At 43.1% G+C, this 20,540-nt stretch overlaps 1 protein-coding gene across 2 annotated transcripts in view; it reads left to right on the top strand.

The window, feature by feature from the left end:
• The first annotated feature begins 1,829 nt into the window (after window positions 1-1,829).
• KAT6A (lysine acetyltransferase 6A) overlaps window positions 1,830-20,540 on the top strand; it is a 31,414-nt gene continuing 12,703 nt past the window's right edge. The window contains exons 1-11 of one of the 2 annotated variants that reach the window (XM_065856547.2): window positions 1,830-1,940; window positions 3,894-3,943; window positions 4,050-4,820; window positions 12,261-12,369; window positions 12,853-12,968; window positions 13,216-13,297; window positions 13,798-13,933; window positions 15,564-15,877; window positions 18,802-18,920; window positions 19,341-19,456; window positions 20,006-20,147. In XM_065856547.2, the coding sequence (XP_065712619.1) occupies window positions 4,218-4,820; window positions 12,261-12,369; window positions 12,853-12,968; window positions 13,216-13,297; window positions 13,798-13,933; window positions 15,564-15,877; window positions 18,802-18,920; window positions 19,341-19,456; window positions 20,006-20,147 (1,737 nt within the window). In that variant the 5' untranslated portion in view covers window positions 1,830-1,940; window positions 3,894-3,943; window positions 4,050-4,217. The remainder of the gene's footprint in view (window positions 1,941-3,893; window positions 3,944-4,049; window positions 4,821-12,260; window positions 12,370-12,852; window positions 12,969-13,215; window positions 13,298-13,797; window positions 13,934-15,563; window positions 15,878-18,801; window positions 18,921-19,340; window positions 19,457-20,005; window positions 20,148-20,540) is intronic. The other variant, XM_071799426.1, reaches the window with a different exon arrangement.

Here is a 20,540-nt window from a genome sequence, read left to right as displayed (position 1 = left end):
CTCATTGAAGGGTATTGCAAATACAGTACCTGAACCCCCAGAGAAACCCAAGCACAGTCAAAGAGCAGTGCTAAAAAATGATGTTGCCAAACTGTGCAGTCTTTATGATAAAAGAATTCCTTACCATCTGTAGTTTGCCATATGCAGGAATTCTGATGATTTAACTGTTAGCCTGTGCTGTGAAAATAAAACAGAGAGAAGAAGAAAACAGGCCATTTTAAAATTTATAGTAGTAAACAAAAGCAATTAATTTTGCAAGGGTGCCAATTTTGAAACAGAGGAGAGTCTACAGACTGATACTCTGTGTTGTAGGAACACAATTGGGTTTTGCTGTTATGTACTGAATCCTCTTAGTCTTGCCTTACTTTCTTATCTGGAAATTACATTTCTACCTCCATTAGTTTTTCTGAATGTATCACCACAGCCTTGCAATTCAAGGCATTGGAAGCCATGCAGCATAGAACCACTTGCATTTTGAAGACTCAGGAAGAGGTGGGAGAAGATATTAATTTGTAGGGAGAATCCAGCTCTGACAAGGCCAGACCTCTGTAGTCTACATGGCAGAAACAGAACTGTACAGTACCTCATACAATAGCATCTCAGACTCCATTGGCTTAAAGTAGTAAGTCACTCACTGAAAACATTTACCTTCCTACTAAAAACCCATTCTGTTAAAACATCAAAAGAGTTCCTCTTGCACAAAAGAGAAATTTCTCACCTCAAGATACTAAACAAAGCCCTTCAGAAAACATCTCAAATTTGGTTTATCAACTCTGTCTCCACAACGTTTCCTGAGAATCTTTTATTTTCTAAAAAGGGAAGCCCACATGAAACTTTACAGAATAGTTGTCCTTTAAGGCAAGGGTGAAAAATGCCGACTTTATAATGTGCATACACAACTGGTAAACCGAGCCAGGGGTCAGAAGAAGTTAGATAATTGCACACAGCACAGAGCCATTCAGGACAGGTAACAATGAGATTCTGTCAATCAACTATAACCTAGGAGACAGTGCTGTAAAATAAGAATTTGCTCTTTGCACGTTTCTCTCATTAATGCTGGTGCAGTGCTGTTCCTCGGCAGCGCGGAACAGAACCACGTCAGTTGGCCATGGCTGGACCGCTGTTCCCGGTGACACGCAGCTCCACGAGCCGGGACCACGGCACCCGGGCAGCTCCCCAGTTCTCTCCCTGTAGAACAGGTGAAGTTTTGGCAGCCTATTTTTAATCCACAAACTAAAACATAACAAAGATGTCAGAAAGTTACACGAATTGCCTCACAAAGATGCCTAAGGGCAGAGCGGCCTTTTGATGCGTACAGCTGAGGTACACCCGGCGCACCTGGTGTACCCGGTCTCCAAGGTAAACGGTATCGTTATTTCAGTATTCTACGTCACTTCAGTAGTTTTAAGTCAGAAAAACCCAGAATCGCTGTCCCAAGAGTTATGCTTAATTGGGGCTAAGAGACGGGTTTCCTACCTCACACGTTATAACCACCCGTTACCAGAGCCCTCCCGCCTCCCGGCCGTTCCTGCCGGGCTCTCGGCGGGGGGAGCAGCCGCTGGCCGCACCCTCGCGGTTTGGGGCGCGGAGTCTCCCCCGGGTTTCACCGGCCGCGCGCACTCCGCACGCTCCGCACACATGGCGCCGCGGGCCGCGCTCGCAGCGGGCCCCGGGGCGGCGGCGCGGGCGCTCCGGCCGGCGCAGCAGCGGCCCCACCTCCCGCGCTGCCGCAGTCCCGGCTCCGCGGCGCTTCCCGGCGGCAGCCGCTCCCGCCCCGCCGCGCTGTTCCCCGCGCACGCCCCCGCCCGCCGCGGGCTGTTCCCCTCGCACGCCCCCTCCCCCCGCCGCAGAGCTCCGGACCCAAGATGGCCGCCGTGTCAGTTTCGGGCTTCGCCGCCGTCCGGCCTTTGCCTCTCGGTTCCCGTCTCTCGCAGGCCTCGGTGAGTAGCGCTGGCGGGACCACCCCGGCTCGGGTGCCTGGTGCCAGGGAACTCAGAGACAGGTGGGCTGGCGAGCTCCGTGGCCTGGAGAAGGGGAAGGCCCGCTAGGCGCTCCAGGCTCGCGGCCTGTTCCGGCCCCGCCGCCGCTCTGCGCCAGGCCCGGACACGGCCGCCCGCTCCGCTGGGGCCCGCCGGGCCTACACGCTGAGGAGGTGGCGGCCACGGTGCGGCGCGGATGAGGCGAGTGGTGCAGGCCGGGGGGCCGCGGGCTGAGTTCCCCTCTGCCTCTGGCGCCAGAGAGCGCGGCTGAGGCGGGCGCGGGCCTGGCCGAACCGGTGCGAGGAGCGGGGCTACACCGCACGTCTCCGCGGGGGTGAAGAACGGTGCGGGGCCGGGCGGGCTGCCGGGGCTGCGGCCTGCGCCCCGTTCCTCCTGATTCCGCTGGGGAGAGTTCCTCGGCTGAGGCAGCGCGCTCCTCGGCGCGCCGTATGCAGGTCTGTCCGGGATGGGGATGGGGACGAGCGGTAGCAGGTGCAGGAGCCGCTTGTCGCGCAGATCGCGAGCGTGTGAGCGACCTGGTGTCGGGACCGTCCCGGAGTCGTCTCAGCCTGGCCGGGCGGTTACGTAACGTCCTGCGCACGGAGCTCTGTGGGGGACCGAGCACCGCGTCCTCCTCGGCCCCGGGATCCGAGCGTGCGGGGCACCCGGGGAGCGCAGCTGCTCATGGCCGGGCAGGCAGGTCTTGAGGACCGTGTTTCCCTTTATGTCTGTTGTTTGCAGGGCAAAAGAACTCTGGGCAAGTGCTGCATCCTTTCTGATCTAAACAGTAGTTCTGAATCTTTCCCGTACTGGCTATATGGAGCTGTGCAATTGTGTCTTCTATCTGTATGCAAATGTGTTCTGTGTGTTGATAAGTTTTTCAGTATTAGCAAGAAAGCAGAATGGGAGAATTACATTGAGGACTACCTTGTGACTAAAACTTCCCTTGCAGAAGATCATTATTCCTTATAATAAACAGTTTATAAATCCTTCTCAATTAGTGTATGCTTGCAGTAGAACTCCAGCAGAACATACTGTTATCACACTTAGAAAAAGTCTTCGTTAAAGACAACTAAAGGCTGTGAAGTAGAGCCTCATATCCTTACATCTGCATCTTTAATTAGCAAAGTCATAGGCATTCCTTCTTCATTGTGTATGGTCACCTCTTACTTTGTCCTTAAATGTTTTTGGTGTGCCTCATCTATGTTGAAGATTATAATGTTGTATTCTTTTTTTCTGTGGTCTCTGAAAGTGGAACATTTAATTACAATCTCCAGCTGCGTTTCTTCACTTTTTTTCCTTGATGGAACAACTGTCATAGCTTTTCTTAGCAGGAGGGAATCAGACCTATGATTACACTCCTGGAAGAACTCTGAAAGTTTCTTGCTGTTTGCCCAAGACTCTTGGCTACTCCTACTGCTTTCAATTGAAGTTTCAGGCAGTGTCTTCCATGTGCAAAAATGAATTAAGCTGCTGGGTTTTTAAGATTTTTAAAATCTTTGTTATGTTGTCATTGTTCCCTCCCCCCATTAATTAAGGTTATGCTCAGCAAGTATATAAAACTTCATATAGAATTTATACTGACTTATGGATTGAAATTAAAAGAGCACACTTTTTTCACTAGGTTGTGTGAAGGTATTTCAGTGTTAAAGCATGCTTTTATTAGTAGTGAAGATAAAACCTTAAGTATACAATGTTTCAGAACTGTAGTAATGGTTTAAAATTCTGCTGTGTGTTTAATGAATTAATGTTGGCTTCTAACCCTTTCCTTTCCTTTCCTTTCCTTTCCTTTCCTTTCCTTTCCTTTCCTTTCCTTTCCTTTCCTTTCCTTTCCTTTCCTTTCCTTTCCTTTCCTTTCCTTTCCTTTCCTTTCCTTTCCTCTTTGGAAATGTCTCTCTTCTTGTTTTCTTTCAGGCCTAATGTTGCAGTTCCTCTGATTGTGAGTGTGCATACCAGAAGCTGAGGTGAGATACACTGAAATTTTTATAACTTTGTGGAAAAACTTTCTCTGAAGCTGTTATGGAATTTATTGAAAAGAAGTTTCTAACTGTTTTGCTTTCTTCTCTTCAGTGTGAAAACAAATAATGTTTGAGAAAGGAGGAATAATTCAGAACAGAAAACGTGTATGCTATGGTTAACTGGTTCCTGTCATTCGAGAATCTGTTTTCTCATTGTGTGAAACTTGTTCAGCATCAGGATAAAGGATAACGACTCTATGGATATACAGAATTCTTCACCATGGTAAAACTCGCCAACCCGCTGTATACAGAGTGGATTTTGGAGGCAATCAAAAAGGTAAAGAAGCAAAAACAGCGTCCTTCAGAGGAAAGGATATGCAATGCAGTGTCATCTTCGCATGGTTTGGACCGCAAAACTGTTCTGGAACAGTTAGAATTGAGTGTTAAAGATGGAACTATTTTAAAAGTCTCCAACAAGGGTCTCAACTCCTATAAGGATCCTGATAATCCTGGGAGAATAGCACTTCCAAAGCCTCGGAACCATGGCAAGTTGGATGGTAAACCGAACGTGGACTGGAATAAACTTATCAAACGGGCAATTGAGGGCTTGGCTGAGTCTAGTGGCTCATCCTTGAAGAACATCGAGCGCTTTCTGAAAGGTCAGAAAGATGTGTCTGCATTATTTGGAGGTAGTGCTGCCTCCATTTTTCACCAGCAACTACGATTAGCTGTCAAACGTGCTGTTGGCCATGGCAGGCTCCTTAAAGATGGACCTCTGTACCAACTCAACACTAAAGCAACCACTAATGCCGATGGGAAGGAGAGTTCCGAGTCTCTTTCCTGTCTCCCTCCAGTATGTCTCCTTCCACACGAAAAGGATAAGGTAAGACACAGTTGTCATGGGCATTTTCTTGGGATTGATAAAACGTGTCAATACTGAATCACGATTTGAAGTCAGTGATCTCAGTCAGTAGCTCTCCTGTGCTTTTCAGCAGCATTGGAATTTTTTTGACATTCCTTGTGACATTTTGGATTAAACACTATACTTGACTTTGGTGTTGTTTCCATGGTGGGTAACAGACTGGTAAGATTCACAATACCTGCCCCTGGAAAGAAAGAAGGAGAGGAGGTGGTGGCACGTTGTTGCAATACCTAAAAATAAAGGGAGTTCATATGGAAATTGTAATGAAGGAGAAGACTTGAGTTGCTGCCTCTTGAGTATCAGGCAAGCAATATCCCTTTGACACAGTGGGAGTGAGGAAGCCTAGATGTTGGGCCTCCCTCATCACGTCAGCCAAAGAGGTGATAAGCATGGAGTAAAGAACGTCTGGTGCCGAGTCCACCGTCTATCCGTGATGTGTAGGGAATGGGCAATACTGTGCATGCTAGACTCTGAAATAAGTAATCCCACTGTTGCAGTGTAATTTCTACAGTAAAGCCCTGATTAAATATGCATGAGAGATTTCCTTAAAGTATAACTGTCACTTCTGTTTCATGTGTCATTAGTATGCTTCCAGAGCAAAACAGGAATTTAAGTTAGTTTTTTTTTTAGTTGAGAAAAATATTGCTGTATTGCTAGTATTTGTTCAGAGCAACAGTTTTCTTTCTTGAACCTTCCTACTAGTTATTCTTTTTTAAAATGCCTTTTTTGAGGTGGAAGAAAAAATTCGTTCTGGTTTGAAGACCATAACTTATCATTAAATTAATGCCATTTATCTTTAGATGACTGAGGGCAGAATTTTTTGATGATCCTTGTAAAAGCTAAACAACAATACTGTTTTAAAATATACTGGATACTGAGATGTCTTTGAGAATAGAAAGGCTTGACACAAGTATGCTGAAAAAACTTGGAGAGCATCTTGATGAAATTTCTTGGAATATTTCACCACCAGTTGATTGGATTTTTTGTGGTTGGTTGTTTTTGTTCGTGATTGGGGCAGGTGCTGTAGAGATAATTAAGGAATTTATTTGTACTGACATGTCTGTCAGAGGTTACCACAGCCATTGCAAAGCTAAAGCAAGTGGTGTTTTGCTCCTCAACTGCTGCAGTTTGTAGCCCAGTTTATTACTATTAGATGAAATTGTTGGTTTGAGTTAATGTTCTGTGCTGTGAAATTCAGCTGCTGCAGGAAGGACAGAGAGGGCTGTGCAGGGCAGCAGCCTCTTTAATCATCTCTGTTGTGAACTCACAACCCATCAGAGGCCTTGGTTGCATGCTCTGGAGTTGGCCGTGCAACCTGCTGTACCTTTGTGTTACCTGTACCACTAATACCCTTATTTCTTTCCTTACTTTTTGGCACAAAATGGGGGGGTGCATTTGCCAGACAAGAAAGACTCATTTCTCTCTCTTGCAGGTGCTTAGTTTGAAATATTCCATTTGTGTATTTGAAGCTAGAAAAGTAGCGAGTATCTGAGGCTTATGTGTGTCTATCAAATAGGCAATTTAATTGTGAAAATTGAGAAACTTCTTAAGCAGTTGTGTGCTGCATCTTTAGAATGCTGAGGGAAATTATTTCAGATTACAGTACTTAAGGAGTCTTTTTTGATCAGAATCTTTGAAATAGATAACTTCCCCACCTCTGTTTTATTGAATCAGAACAGCTCACTGAACTTATGCTGGTGTGGAAAGCCCTGAGTTGTCTTCCAGGACAGTTCTCATTGGTACAGTAGCCTTTATTTGAAGGGTGATGGTACCTAGGAGTTCAAGTCCTGTTGCGCTGACACTGTACAAAAGTGTAACTGAAAACATCTTGTTTTAGAAGGTTGCTGTTTAGTGTGAAATAAAACAATAGTCATGAAATGGAGAGCACAAGATAGTACTATATAACAAGTAAAGGTAATAGTATATTAGCTACATGCTGAAAATTTTAGTAATGTCTTTTAGTCATTACAAAACAAATGCATTCAGGGTTTTAAGATTACAGTCAATTATGACTGTATTGTGGCAGTATTTACTGTGGGGTATAGCTTCCTTTGGCATCATTAAGCATAATTTAAAAATTGTGTAGTATGATGGTCAAGCTATAAGGAGGGACCTAGCCACAGCTTGAATACTGGCTTTAGCCAAAAGCGATGAAGATGTGGGAGGTCAAAATGTAGTACTTGTGTAGAAGTCCAGGCAAACTGGGTTACCTTATTAACACAGCAGGCTTTGATAAGTGCTGAAGCTGTTAATCTCCAGAATGTTGAAGTGTATTGTTTCACTACCCTGCATGTTCTGTTTATCCATTCACTTACAACAGAAATAGTAATGTGTTTAACAAATAGGAAATAAATTTACCATTTATGTGTACTTTGCGTGATTTTTTTGCAGTATGACTACAATAACAAGTACCGTTTAGTATTACTACAAGGCAAGAATTACTGCGCTGATACAAGACGACTATAATACAGAAATATTTAGTACTGTTAAAGAGCAAAGAGCTCTTTCCTGGTATGTTGTCATGAGGAACTATGCTAGAGCAAGCTGCAGGTCTTAAGGCCGGAAGCTCTAGATAAAGACAGCTTGCTCTGCTTTTGTTTTGTTGACATTTCTTACAAAACACAGGTTAAAAGACTGTAAGAATTTTCGTAAAATTGTTATTATTAAAAAATATATATTAACACATCAGCTAACTGAAGGAGAAGCTGAAATAATTGATGTCCATCTTCGATTTTTCCAGAGCATTGGAAATTTGATCTCAGGACAATATTAGGACTGTTTCTTCTGTAACTAAAAGGAATATAGATGGTATTAATTGATCTCCATTTGCACTCTCCTTGGAAGTGTCTTTTATGTCAGTTAAAACTGGATATGGTTGTAGCAACCTTTAAGTAAGTATATTTAAGTAAATAAGCTGGCTGAAGTCATTGCTGGGCCGCTCTCCATTGTCTTTGCCAAGTCTTGGGAAATGGGAGAGGTGCCTGAGGACTGGAGGAAAGCAAATGTCACTGCAGTCTTCAAAAAGGGCAAGAAGGAGGACCCGTGGAACTATAGACCGGTCAGCCTCACCTCCATCCCTGGGAAGCTGATGGAACGGCTTCTCCTTGGTGCCATCTCAAGGCATATCAGGGATAAGAGGGTCATTAGGGGCAGTCAGCATGGCTTCACCAAGGGGAAGTCATGCTTGACCAACCTCGTTGACTTTATGAGGACATAACAAGATGGATGGATGATGGCAGAGCGGTGGACGTGATCTCCCTTGACTTGAGTGAGGCATTGGACACAGTCTGCACAGCATCCTCACAGCTGAACTGAGGGAGTGCGGTCTGGATGAGCGGGCAGTGAGGTGGACAACCAATGATAGGACCAGGGGTAATGGGTTCAAACTGGAACACAAAAGGTTCCACTTGAATTTGAGAAGAAACTTCTTCATGGTGAGGGTGGCAGAGCCTGGCCCAGGCTGCCCAGGGAGGCTGTGGAGTCTCCTTCTCTGCAGACATTCAACCCCGCCTGGACACCTTCCTGTGGAACCTCATCTGGGTGTTCCTGCTCTGGCAGGGGGATTGGACTGGAGGAGCTTTCGAGCTCCCTTCCAACCCCTAACATTCTGGGATTCTCTGATCTTAATATTATCCTGCAGTACAGCTGAGAGTATAAAAGCAAAATTCTGAAATGCTTCCCCCAAAAAATTAGGGAAATTTCTGTGGCTGAAAAATCGGAGGAATACTTAAAGCAGATTCCCTGTGCTGCTGTCTCACGTGTGTTCCTTACACCATGCTGCTTTCGTAGTTTGTGGTGCTATTTTTATCTGTTGGAACTTATCAATCACTTTAACTGTCGGTTTATTATAAATACAGCATCCTTCAGGCCTTCCCTCTTGCAAATAATAGTTCTAGATCCCATTGTGCACTCGTGTTTATCACTTGAAGCCAGCCTTCTTTTATCTCTTTAGAAAGTTCATGTGCTTTTAGACCATCGAAGTTATTTTGAAGGCCTTTAAGCATATTATAGCTATTGCTATATTGTGCCTGTTTTACATTAGTAACTGTTAATTCTATGTCTTAAAGCAAAGCACTGTCCCATTACTGGCAAAGAAGTTTTTTGTGCATTGATTTGTTTTGGGTGGAGTGCAGAAATGATCTGCAACCAAAGCATTTGTAATTACATTTTGAGAACTCACTCTTTCTCTCAAGGACACTCTTCAAGCTTGGGCTCCCAGCTGGAGGAGGATTAGGATTCACTCTCTTCCAGCTGGTTCTCTAAAAGAAAAGGCTCCAGTTCTGTCTAAAAAACCTTATAGTTGATAACAGATGGTCTCCATCTGTACTCTGTGTAACTCTGGAACTCAAGTGCTAAAAAAATCCCTTTGAACTTGGTTGAACATGCGATTAGTGAACAGGTGAAGTAGCTCTTAGTTCTAGAGCAATTGTAAGCATGTCAGAGGAGTTGCTGTCATGGACAGCTATAAATGGATGCTATGAGACAACGCATTTAGGGTAAAATGGTGCGAAATTATTCTTAGAAATGTTATTTAATCTAAAATCAAGTTATATAATAATTTCTTGCTACTGAGACAGTGTCCTTTATTTTCTTGAAAATTAGGAAGCTGGGACAAAGTATAGGAGAGGACTTTGGGTAAAGAAAACTTCAGTACCTTGAACTGCCAGGTTCCTGAATCAGTATCAAATGAAGGAAGTTTCTTTATACTGCAAATAAGGAAATTCGAGCCACTCTTGCCCCCCAGTTTGCAGGCAGGAAGTCTTGGCATGTGATTCTGATTGTGACGTACAGATCTTGAATTGTTTTAATCCTCTGATTACTGAACTTCTTAGCTCTGAGAAGGTTATTTATGCGGTTGACTGTCTAAATACTTCCAGTTGACATTCTGTAAGTTTCTTGTCATTTGCATGTCTAACAGTAGGACAGTTTCTTCACTTTGAATGTCAGCCCAAATAGGATCCACGTTGGTTTTTTGTAGGTTTCCAAATGTCATAACTGCTTCATAGAATTCAGCCCGTATATCCTGCGCTGATGTCTAACCTGCACATTTCACTTTACTCTTGTAGCAGCATTTCAGATGTTCTCTCCATTGTAATAAGTCCTTCCTCAAACAGCAGCACTTATTTTGGATGTCCTTTGATTTTTCTTTTTAAATTACCCTTTTATGTTTTTCTTAGGAAGAGGTATGTACTTCGTGCATGTCGTTTCTTCTGTATACGTTTTTATCTTTTCTCCCTTATACTTGTTTAAAGTAACATCATGTTTTAGGCCATCGTTCTGTCGTATAAGTACGGTTCTTTCTTTCAAGTGCGAGTCAACTAAGTGAATTGGAGACAAAAGTCTATGGACACAGGCAACAGACATAGGTGTTATTGTAATAGTTTTTCCTGTGTTCATTAAAATATACTTAGCATTGCTTTCTGGAGCACGAGGAGTATTTTGAGGAGTATAAAATTGATTAGTTCTGATTTTATTGAGGTGTGGAACTGAAGTGATTTTTCTTTTTCACCAGCCACTGATCCAAAAGGCTTGCAATCCAGGCTTTGTGATGCCCTGCTCGCTGAAACATGTTTCCTCACGTTTTAAATCATTTTCTTCACATGGTGTAGATTGTACTTCCCCTCTGGCTTTTCTGGTTCATCTACTCTTTCCAGTAGCCTTAGCATTTGAGGCAGACCTTTGCAACAGCACGGGTCATTTTGTCACTTTTTAAGAAACAGACACACACAAAAAACCATTGCCTAGCATGAATTCCCAGTGCTCGTGGGCGATAACTTCCTAGCTAAGAAACAACTGTACTGTAGTGGGTATGGTTGTGGTAGATTTTCTCTCTGGAGGACTCACAATCAAGTTGTCCTAAAGAGCAAAGCAAAAAACCAAAAAGGTGATGTGAGTGGATGTGTTTTCTTTCACAGTAGCTTTAATTTTGCACCTACTTGATTCTAACCACAATGACCACTACAAGCAGATGTGTGGTGATAGGGCAAAGGTAGTCCTGCGATCTAGCGAGCCTCTGGTATTAAAATGTCAGCAGGAAATAAGGTGCATTCGGGTTACTGACAGTGGGCACTGTGACAGTGTGGGCTGCACAGTCAGGTGCGAGTTTTGAGGAGTTTCCTACCTCACTTTTCCTAAGTTAAGACGACTAGAAAGCAGATGGATTGGCCAAAACTGAAGTGTTAATTTTATTTTTTTTTCCCCACCACTTATCCATAGGCACTTCTTCGTATTCACCTTTAGGAGGAAGCACAGTCTGAATCTGTAGAGCACGTTCGGTTTCTAGACACCCTTTGTATAGTAACACCATGTGCGGAGAGGCTGGCAGTCTGTAAGACACTGTCAGTCCAATTGGTTCTGGCTCCCTCCCTCGCTGAATCTGGTGACATCACTCAGATAGATGTGCCTGCGAGAAAAACAGCAGAAGGAGTTGAATGCCTGCCAAAAATGTGCAGTATGAAACTAAGCTGGCTGCTTCCAGTCTTGTTTTCACGAATCTTTCATTGTGTGCTTGCGTTTTTCATTTGCCAGGATGTTCTTTGCTGAACAAACAAAGCAGCAGTGAAATCTCTCCATACTTGGCATAACAGAGTCTCACACATAAGCTTTGGAGGACTAGCCTGATCTCCGCAAAGTTATTCCAATTTAATAAATGATTCTAAAACATTTTGAATTCTAATAGAATCTTATTCTCCCCCCAAACCGTAGCTGATATGTTTTTTAATGTGGTTGGTTGTTTAGCAGTTTGTCAGAGGTGGTCAATACAGGAAACATTGAAGCTTTGATCTGGTTCTTCCAACACTCGACAGTGTTTGTGTGGGGACATCCAAACTTGAAGTACTATGGGGATGAACAGGGTGTGCACAAATACTGGCGTACTGGAAGAGATAGAAAGACTATTTTAGACTGTCGACTATACAGAAGTTCTGTAAAATTCTCTGCTGTCAAATGTTCAGTCACAATTAAGTTCAGCTATTAGAAAGGATAAATATTCCTTTTTTCCTTCTGTCTGGAAGACTGTTACAATGTAGTTGAGATCCTCTATGAAACTTCATCATAACCTCAGACTGAAATTAGAGGAAAATGCATGATTCTGGGATGTGAAATTCTATTCACTGAGACCGCTTCTGACAAAACTGCGCTTGTAATATTGTGGAAGTTACAGTTTGATTTATTTAAAATAAGCTAAAGAGTTTGGTAGTTTTTATTTATTATTTTTAAATTTATTTATTTTTATTTATTTATTACTTTGACTGACTGACCAAATATGAGGCAAACCTTTTCATCTGCTTTTGAGTGCTAATCAGCATACTGTTTACATGTGATATAAACATGTGTGATTTTATGTATTATGTTGTATTCCCTTGATATACTCAGTGCATTGATGATCTGTCTTCCTCACAGCCGGTTGCTGAACCAATTCCAATCTGCAGTTTCTGCCTTGGTACAAAAGAGCAAAATCGGGAGAAGAAACCTGAAGAGCTCATCTCTTGTGCTGACTGTGGCAACAGTGGTAGGTGGTCATTTACAGTGCTGCTGGTAATAACACTTGAGACAGAAGAGCTCGCTATAGAGACTGCTCTTGACCCATACACATGAGGAGTATGCATCTATGGCATATAATACAGTTAGTTCAGTTGAACCTCGTGCTCCCAGAAGGAGGCAGTTAAGTTAACCTAACACAAATAGTTCGTTTGGCTCCTGGAGGTTTCTTTAAAGGTGCGGTGATGATGACCGGTTTCATCATGTTTCTCAATTCAGTTATGAAAATTTATCTTGGTGTTCCTTTGTATGTGGGCCTGCCACTTGCTATCTAAGATATTGGGTTTGTGTCATAAGTAGATAAAGAATAGAAGCACCTAAAAATAGGAGTATCTAGGTAACCAAAATTCTGCATGGGAATACATAATTGGTAAGTAATCTCTCTGCGAACTATCTGTGAGCATTAACAGCAGTGGAGTGGTTTTACTGGCGTAATTTTCTCCTTTTTCTGTAGGTCATCCGTCCTGTTTGAAGTTCTCTCCAGAGCTGACAGTTCGAGTGAAAGCCTTGCGATGGCAGTGTATTGAGTGCAAAACATGCAGTTCCTGTCGAGATCAGGGCAAAAATGCTGTGAGTACAGTGGAATATGGACTGAATGAAGAGGAAATCAGTCTTGTGGATGTTCTGTTAAACTACAAAATAAAATCATTCTAGAGTCAAATATTTCCAGCTTTTGTTTGAGCCTAGTAGTCTTTATGAGACCTGTGAAATACCATGATACGTCTGTAGTTGAAAACTGTGAAGTGGTGACAGATTAATGAAGGGCTTGATGCTGATGCACATCTGAAGAGAGATTCACTTTATCTGTCTTCAACAGGATAACATGCTCTTCTGTGACTCATGTGACCGTGGCTTTCACATGGAGTGCTGTGACCCCCCTCTTACCAGGATGCCAAAAGGTGAGGACTTTGTGCTGCAAAGGATAATTTAAGATGATGTTGGAAGAGATCAGTGGGTAGAAAGTATGTCCATGTATTGGGTCCTCTTTTAGCTACGCTTAACTTGCTCCTTACAACATCGCTTTTCAGGAATTAGAAACTAGAGAAGGGTCAGAGCTTCGCATCTGGATTTTCCACTGTCTCCTGCTTCCTCTACATTACTGTCTGTGAGGAGTTTTAAAGAAAATATTTGAGGTTTGAGGGAACAGAAGTGATCTTTGCACCTTGCGGATTAAAATTATCGGCTTCCATTTGAATGAATAGCCTTGTATAAGAGAAAGACTGGCCTTGAATTCAGACTGTTTGAGCATATGCATCATTTTTCTTACATGTATATGTGATAATTGGGGCCTTTGATACTGTTCCTGCCCTTTCTGTCAGAAGGCCTGGGGCCTGTAATTCTCCTTTCTGTCCTATATAGATGTCCCTCGCATTCAGTGATGGGTACTTGTGTCTTATAGGTATGTGGATATGTCAGATATGTCGGCCACGGAAGAAAGGAAGAAAACTTTTACAAAAGAAGGCAGCACAGATAAAACGACGCTATGCTAACCCAATAGGACGTCCCAAAAACAGGTTAAAGAATCAAAATACAACGTAAGTGTCTATGAGAAGGAGCAGGGTGTGAGATCCTACAGAGCAGTGGGTATTTCTCAAGTGTCTGGTGTACTGTGGGGAAGATACCTTTTACAATGAAGAGCTTTTCGTTATTCTTTAATACAAAATTTCTGAAGAGTGCTATGAAAGAGTAGAAGTAATCTTGGTGCTTCTTTTTGCCTAGATTTTTGCCTCTTTGTAATAACTTGCTATTTAGTTTTGAACTATTTCTTATAGGTGGATTTTGCTGTTCATGTCAAGTCTATTTGTCTGCATGGCTGCTTCTTCCACCATAATTATTTTGCTTTGCATTTCTCAAGAACCACCTGATGTTTAGAGAAACTAAGTAATCTACAATTAAACATGTGAGGTGATTTTTTGACATATATTTAATCTGACACTGCTGCCAGAAGATACTTGGCCCCTTTCTGCTTTTATTCCACGTGTTTTTGCATTTATGGAGCGCTCTACTGTGTTGGGACAGATTGTGTGACTTTATCACGGTTATGGTAGAACAGCCAGTCGTCAAGGAATTGGACTTGAGTGAGCGGGAATTCTTCGGAATTCAACTGGAGCAATTTCCTTGAGTTAAGATTGCTGTGCAGTGCTTGGTGTGATGCAGCCCTATTGACTGTGCGGGGGACACAAGAACGAAGGAGCATGTTCTGGAAAAAAAACCTTACAAAGCTTAATGCTTATAAAAGCGTGGAGGAAATGTCTCTCTTAAACAGCCTATTTTTTTCCAGTCTGTGTGATACTTTTGCTTAGAGAAACTCATGGTATAATTCAGAGGGGCAAAAGGAAAGCTAGCTATCTGCTATTGCTCTTTCGTCTCTTTTAATTTTGATTTCATGATTTATCCCATGTTTTTGCCTTTGTTCCATCATTTCACTTGCAAAAAATATCTACAGAATTATGCACAGATGCTTAGTGTAATCTCTTTCGGGAAAAAACCACTGATTTGTATCCTCTGTATCTGCAAAGATTGCAGCTAAAAACAATCAGCTTCCTGAAACAGCAATCAATGTAGGCCAATTCCTCTGAGAAGTGTTAAACACTCGGTTATCTCAATAGTGTTTTAAAATTTCCAGCCTGAAAAAAGGAAGCTAGTTGGAGATCGATGCTGTTTTCCGCAAAGATGACCATTGGTGGTATAGGTTCTTAGCTAATGTGCATGTCCCCCATGTCTTAACTTTCCGTGTAATTCTTATGACCATTTCCCATCAGTATGAAAACTTTGACAAATGGCAAGTGTAAATGTGTAATGACTGCACAAATTGAAACCTGTGCAATGTATTCATTCGGGCTACTGATTTTATTTTATTTGGTTTTAATTTAATTTAATGTGGTTTTAAATTTGATGAAAATCTATTGTTTATACTCAAATTAATTGCATGTAATGTTCAGTGTGGAGAAAAATAGTACAGTACTTCTACTGAGATGTTTAGAATCCTGGCTTCTCTAGGGTACACAGGCTCTTGGCTACTAGTTTAGTAATAAACTCTTCAGTTCGTGTTTAGCTTCTGTGTGACTGATAAATAAGTAGGGAAGATGGTAGTCCACTTTGCAACCCAAAACAAACCAACCTACCGAATCTTCTGACTGTATCTTTCCCCTTCTCATTCTTCAGATCAAAAGGCCCTTTCAGCAAAGTTAGAACTGGCCCTGGTCGGGGTCGAAAGCGTAAGATGGCTCTCTCCAGCCAGTCAGCATCATCAGGAGGAGGATACCTGGAGCAGACAGATGTCTTGGACTTCTGCAGAGATGGCAGCACCACCTTGAAGTTTAACAAGAAAACCAAAGGGCTTATAGATGGCCTTACCAAATTCTTCACTCCTTCCCCTGATGGACGAAAAGCTCGAGGGGAAGTGGTAGACTATTCTCAGCAGTATAGGATCAGGAAAAAGGGCACCAGGAAATCTAGCACTTCAGAATGGCCCACAGGTAAAGATTTTTCACCCTGCCAGTGTAAGTATCCTGTACACCAAGAAGATGTTCAAAGACTAGGATGTTGAAGTGACTAGAATTGTTAGAGGCTGGAAACTTTCATATGAAAGTTGACGCTCAAATACAGTGATCTTTGGTGCACTGAGGTAGAACACCAGTTGGAAAATGGAAGCAATGCTGAAGACCTTTGCCTCTTTATATATGATGGCAAGGTGTGATCAGATCAGGGTGAGGAAGTTGATGAGACCTTCTACAGACAGCTGAGAGCAGCCCCACAGCCACAGACCCTGGTTGTGGTGGGGGATTTTAACTTCCCTGGTGTTTGTTGGAAGGACTGCTTGGCTGGCCAGCCACAGTCCAGGAGGTTCCTCCAGTGCCTTGGCGATAACTTTCTAATGCGAAGGGTGGAGGAGCCGACCAGAAGAGCTGCAGTGCTGGACCTCATCCTCACTAACAAGGAGGGTCTGGTTGAAGCGGTAGAGGTGGAGGGCTGCCTTGGTTGCAGCGACCATGAGATGGTGGAGTTCAGGATCTCCTGTGGCAGGAGCAGGATAGCAAACAGAATTGCAACCCTGGATTTCAGCAGGGCAAACTTTGGCCTTTTCAGGCAATTGCTGGGGGAAATCCCATGGGCAAGGCTGCTTGAAGGTAAAGGGGCCCAAGATAGTTGGTTGATGTTCAGGGACTGTTTCTACTGGGCACAAGATCGGAGCATCCCGACACGTAGGAAATCAAGGAAGGGAGCCAGGAGACCTGCGTGGTTAAACAGGGAACTGCTGGGTGTGCTCAAGTGGAAGAGGAGAGTTTACAGATCATGGAAGGAGGGGCTGGCCACTTGGGGAGAATATCAGGCTGTTGTCAGAAGGTGTAGGGAGGCAACTAGGAAAGCTAAGGCCTCCTTTGAATTAAACCTGGCGAGAGAGATCAAGGACAACAAGAAAAGCTTCTTCCAATACATGGCAGATAAAACTAACAGCAGAGGCAATGTAGGCCCACTGATGAACGAGGTGGGTGCTCTGGTGACAGAAGATACAGAGAAGGCAGAGTTACTGAATGCTTCTTTGTCTCTGTGTACTCTGCCGGGGGCTGTCCTGAGGAGCCCCGCACCGCTGAGGCCCCAGAGGAAGGCAGGACAATGGAGGAGTTTGCCTGGGTTGATGAGGACTGGGTTAGGGAGCAGTTGGGCAATCTGAACATCCCTAAATCCATGGGTCCAGATGGAATGCACCTGGGGGTGCTGAGGGAGCTGGCTGAGGTCATTGCTGGACCACTCTCCATCATCTTTGCCAAGTCTTGGGAAATGGGAGAGGTGCCTGAGGACTGGAGGAAAGCAAATGTCACTGCAGTCTTCAAAAAGGGCAAGAAGGAGGACCCGTGGAACTATAGACCGGTCAGCCTCACCTCCATCCCTGGGAAGCTGATGGAACGGCTTCTCCTTGGTGCCATCTCAAGGCATATCAGGGATAAGAGGGTCATTAGGGGCAGTCAGCATGGCTTCACCAAGGGGAAGTCATGCTTGACCAACCTCGTTGACTTTATGAGGACATAACAAGATGGATGGATGATGGCAGAGCGGTGGACGTGATCTCCCTTGACTTGAGTGAGGCATTGGACACAGTCTGCACAGCATCCTCACAGCTGAACTGAGGAGTGCGGTCTGGATGAGCGGGTAGTGAGGTGGACAACCAATGATAGGACCAGGGGTAATGGGTTCAAACTGGAACACAAAAGGTTCCACTTGAATTTGAGAAGAAACTTCTTCATGGTGAGGGTGGCAGAGCCTGGCCCAGGCTGCCCAGGGGGGTTGTGGAGTCTCCTTCTCTGCAGACATTCAAACCCACCTGGACACCTTCCTGCGTAACCTCATCTGGTTGTTCCTGCTCTGGCAGGGGGAGCTTTTGAGGTCCCTTCCAACCCCTGACATTCTGGGATTCTGTGATGAGGAATTAATTTTTTCCTGTGAAGTAAAATGCACTTTGGTAATGAGGGGCTTGCAGATAGGTCTAGGAAGCATGCTAAATAATGCCACATTTGAAGGCAGTAACATAGGGAGTGGCTAATGAAAATAAGAATAGGAAAGTAGAAGTATGAAATGGGAAACATAATTAAAACCAGTCTGACGGACCCGTGTGTTTCTGGTCTGTGATATAGGCTTGCATGCAAATGTTTCGTAATTTTGTCAGCCATAGAGGAGCCTGCTTTGTTCTGTTTGGCAAATTCTTACTGGAGAGCATCCCTTCTTTTGAATGCAGTTCTGCTTTCCTTGTTTTCTATTCTGACTGAAGACGTTAATCTGTGACTGGACCTTGATTTAATGTCTGTATTCAGATTGTTACAGTCTTGTTGAATAGTTTCATAGCTTGAATTGTTCCTAAGCAGGCAGTGGAAAATATTCTGCAATAACATACAAGGTTTACAGCTTTACAATAGTTAGGTGTATTAGCATGGCTGGTGCTGGAAGAACAGTAATGTATCTTAGTGCTTTGGAGATGAGATGAAGCATCTTGTGGGTTTTGTTTGCTTTTATTGAGGAAGGGATGTTTCCTGGGTGATGAACATAAGTATCCTTTCTTTGGTTGCACCAGATACAGCATTTAAATCGTTGTGATCCTTGTTTGTGAGAAATGGAAATAGTGGTAAGCCATTTATCCAAAACTATCTTAGTATCACAAAGGCATTTGTAACAATATCAATGTGTTAGAGGTGAGGTTTGGACCTGGTTAAATATATGACAATACTTCTTACGTGATCACAAATCCAGAACTGGTTCTTCCTTTGTGGTCCCAAATCTGAATAGAAAATCCCATCAAAAAAACTTCACACCGTGTCTGAATACAGCCGGAAGATGTTTGTCACTGCACCAAAAAACAGGTGCTCCTTTGTAAATGTAGGTGAAGACAATTTTTCTCTCTCATTTACAGACAATCAGGATGGCTGGGATGGAAAACAGGAACATGAGGAGCGTTTTTTTGGGAGTCAGGATGTCTTAACTGAAAAAGACATGGAGCTGTTTAGAGATATTCAGGAACAAGCACTGCAGGTAAAGTGAAATTTTCAGTATGTGGCTGTAAGTCCCCAATCTGTAAAAGAAATTTAAACAAACCCAAAACCTCCACCCCAACGTGACACTAAAAACCAAGAAATACAGACTCCAGATGATTCTGTCTGTCATAGAAGCTAATGTGCTTGGTGTGTTCTGCTGGAAAGTAATGGGGAACTGATCTCAAGAGAGCTGAAGGATAATACGAAAGTGAGCAGAAGAAGAGGTTAAGGTGGGTGTCTAAAAAGCCTTGAGGGCTGTGGCTTTAGTTGTGTCAGAACGTATGCCTGTTAAATAGCTGGTAAAACTAGTTCTCTGAGTTCAGGTAGAAAGGACTGTAGATAAGAATGTTTCCATTTATTTCAGCTTAGAAGTCTTTCATTTGGAAATTCATGAAAACTTTTTTTTTTCTTTGCATAGAAAGTAGGGGTAACTGGGCCTCCTGATCCCCAAGTCCGATGTCCTTCTGTCATCGAATTTGGCAAGTATGAAATCCAGACGTGGTACTCCTCCCCGTATCCACAGGAATACTCCAGGTATGACTGAACATTCTTCTCTTTTCTGCTTCAGTGTTTGTAGGAAAGCTGTACTCCAGCAGGTGTAGAAGTATTAAGATTCTATCTGCATGTAGGACAGAAGCAAAGTACACATAATCCAGACACTTTTCCTGGTAGCTTAGCTCTGCTAAAGGCATTGAAGGAAACTGAAAATAGCATCCCTGCCCAAGCTAGAGTATGTAAATGGAGTTAAATCACAACAGTGCTGGGACACTTGCCTTCATATTGTTCATGTCACATAACAGCTGTATCACAGTATCTCTAATCAATGCATGTATTTATTCTGACATAACCTAATAATGTAAAAGTAACTATGCAGGACATTAAGTACATTTTTTAATAGGCATTCATTATAGAATAAGTAAGTGCCATGATTTTAAGTATGGTAAGATGGTTTTGGCCTGATTGGCACGTACACAAGGTCAGTAAATACTGGGTTTGTTTTCATTAACTTCTCTGTGGGAGTGAGGAATTTTATACAAAAGTCTATGTATTCGGTCTTTGATCTTTCTTTATCTTTGTTCACAGGCTACCCAAGTTGTACCTTTGTGAATTCTGTTTAAAGTATATGAAAAGCAGAACTATTCTCCAGCAGCACATGAAAAAATGTGGCTGGTTTCATCCTCCAGCCAATGAAATTTACAGAAAAAACAACATTTCAGTCTTTGAGGTAAGTTAGAAAACCAAGCCACTCACTTTTATCTGTAAAGTAGACTCTTTAGCACCCACTTGTGTGATAAGTTTTCCATAGCCCTGCAGATCTTCATCATTGAAGCATTGAGTTGCTAAGAATGAAGAACTACAAGCAAGCAGTGGGAGCTGACCTCATGTAGATTATTCATCCATAAAACATGAGAAGGCTCACTTTGTAAAAATGCTTTTTCATTTTAGGAAAATGAATTTAAGTTCTCTCTTAGCTAATGAATGTAACAGTAACTTGGCCATGACCGTTATGCTATGGAAGCTGAAGTCCTTTGAGATGCTGCAAGTGACAGGGAAGTCTTCTTCTCATGTTAGACATTTCCAAACACGCAGGGATACCCAGATGAAGCATGTCCTTGCA

The sequence above is a fragment of the Patagioenas fasciata genome, chromosome 26 (genome assembly GCF_037038585.1).
Source record: "Patagioenas fasciata isolate bPatFas1 chromosome 26, bPatFas1.hap1, whole genome shotgun sequence".
Taxonomy (NCBI): domain Eukaryota; kingdom Metazoa; phylum Chordata; class Aves; order Columbiformes; family Columbidae; genus Patagioenas; species Patagioenas fasciata.
The sequence above is the reverse complement of the archived record's forward strand: the minus strand, read 5'-3'. Positions and strand labels throughout refer to the sequence as shown.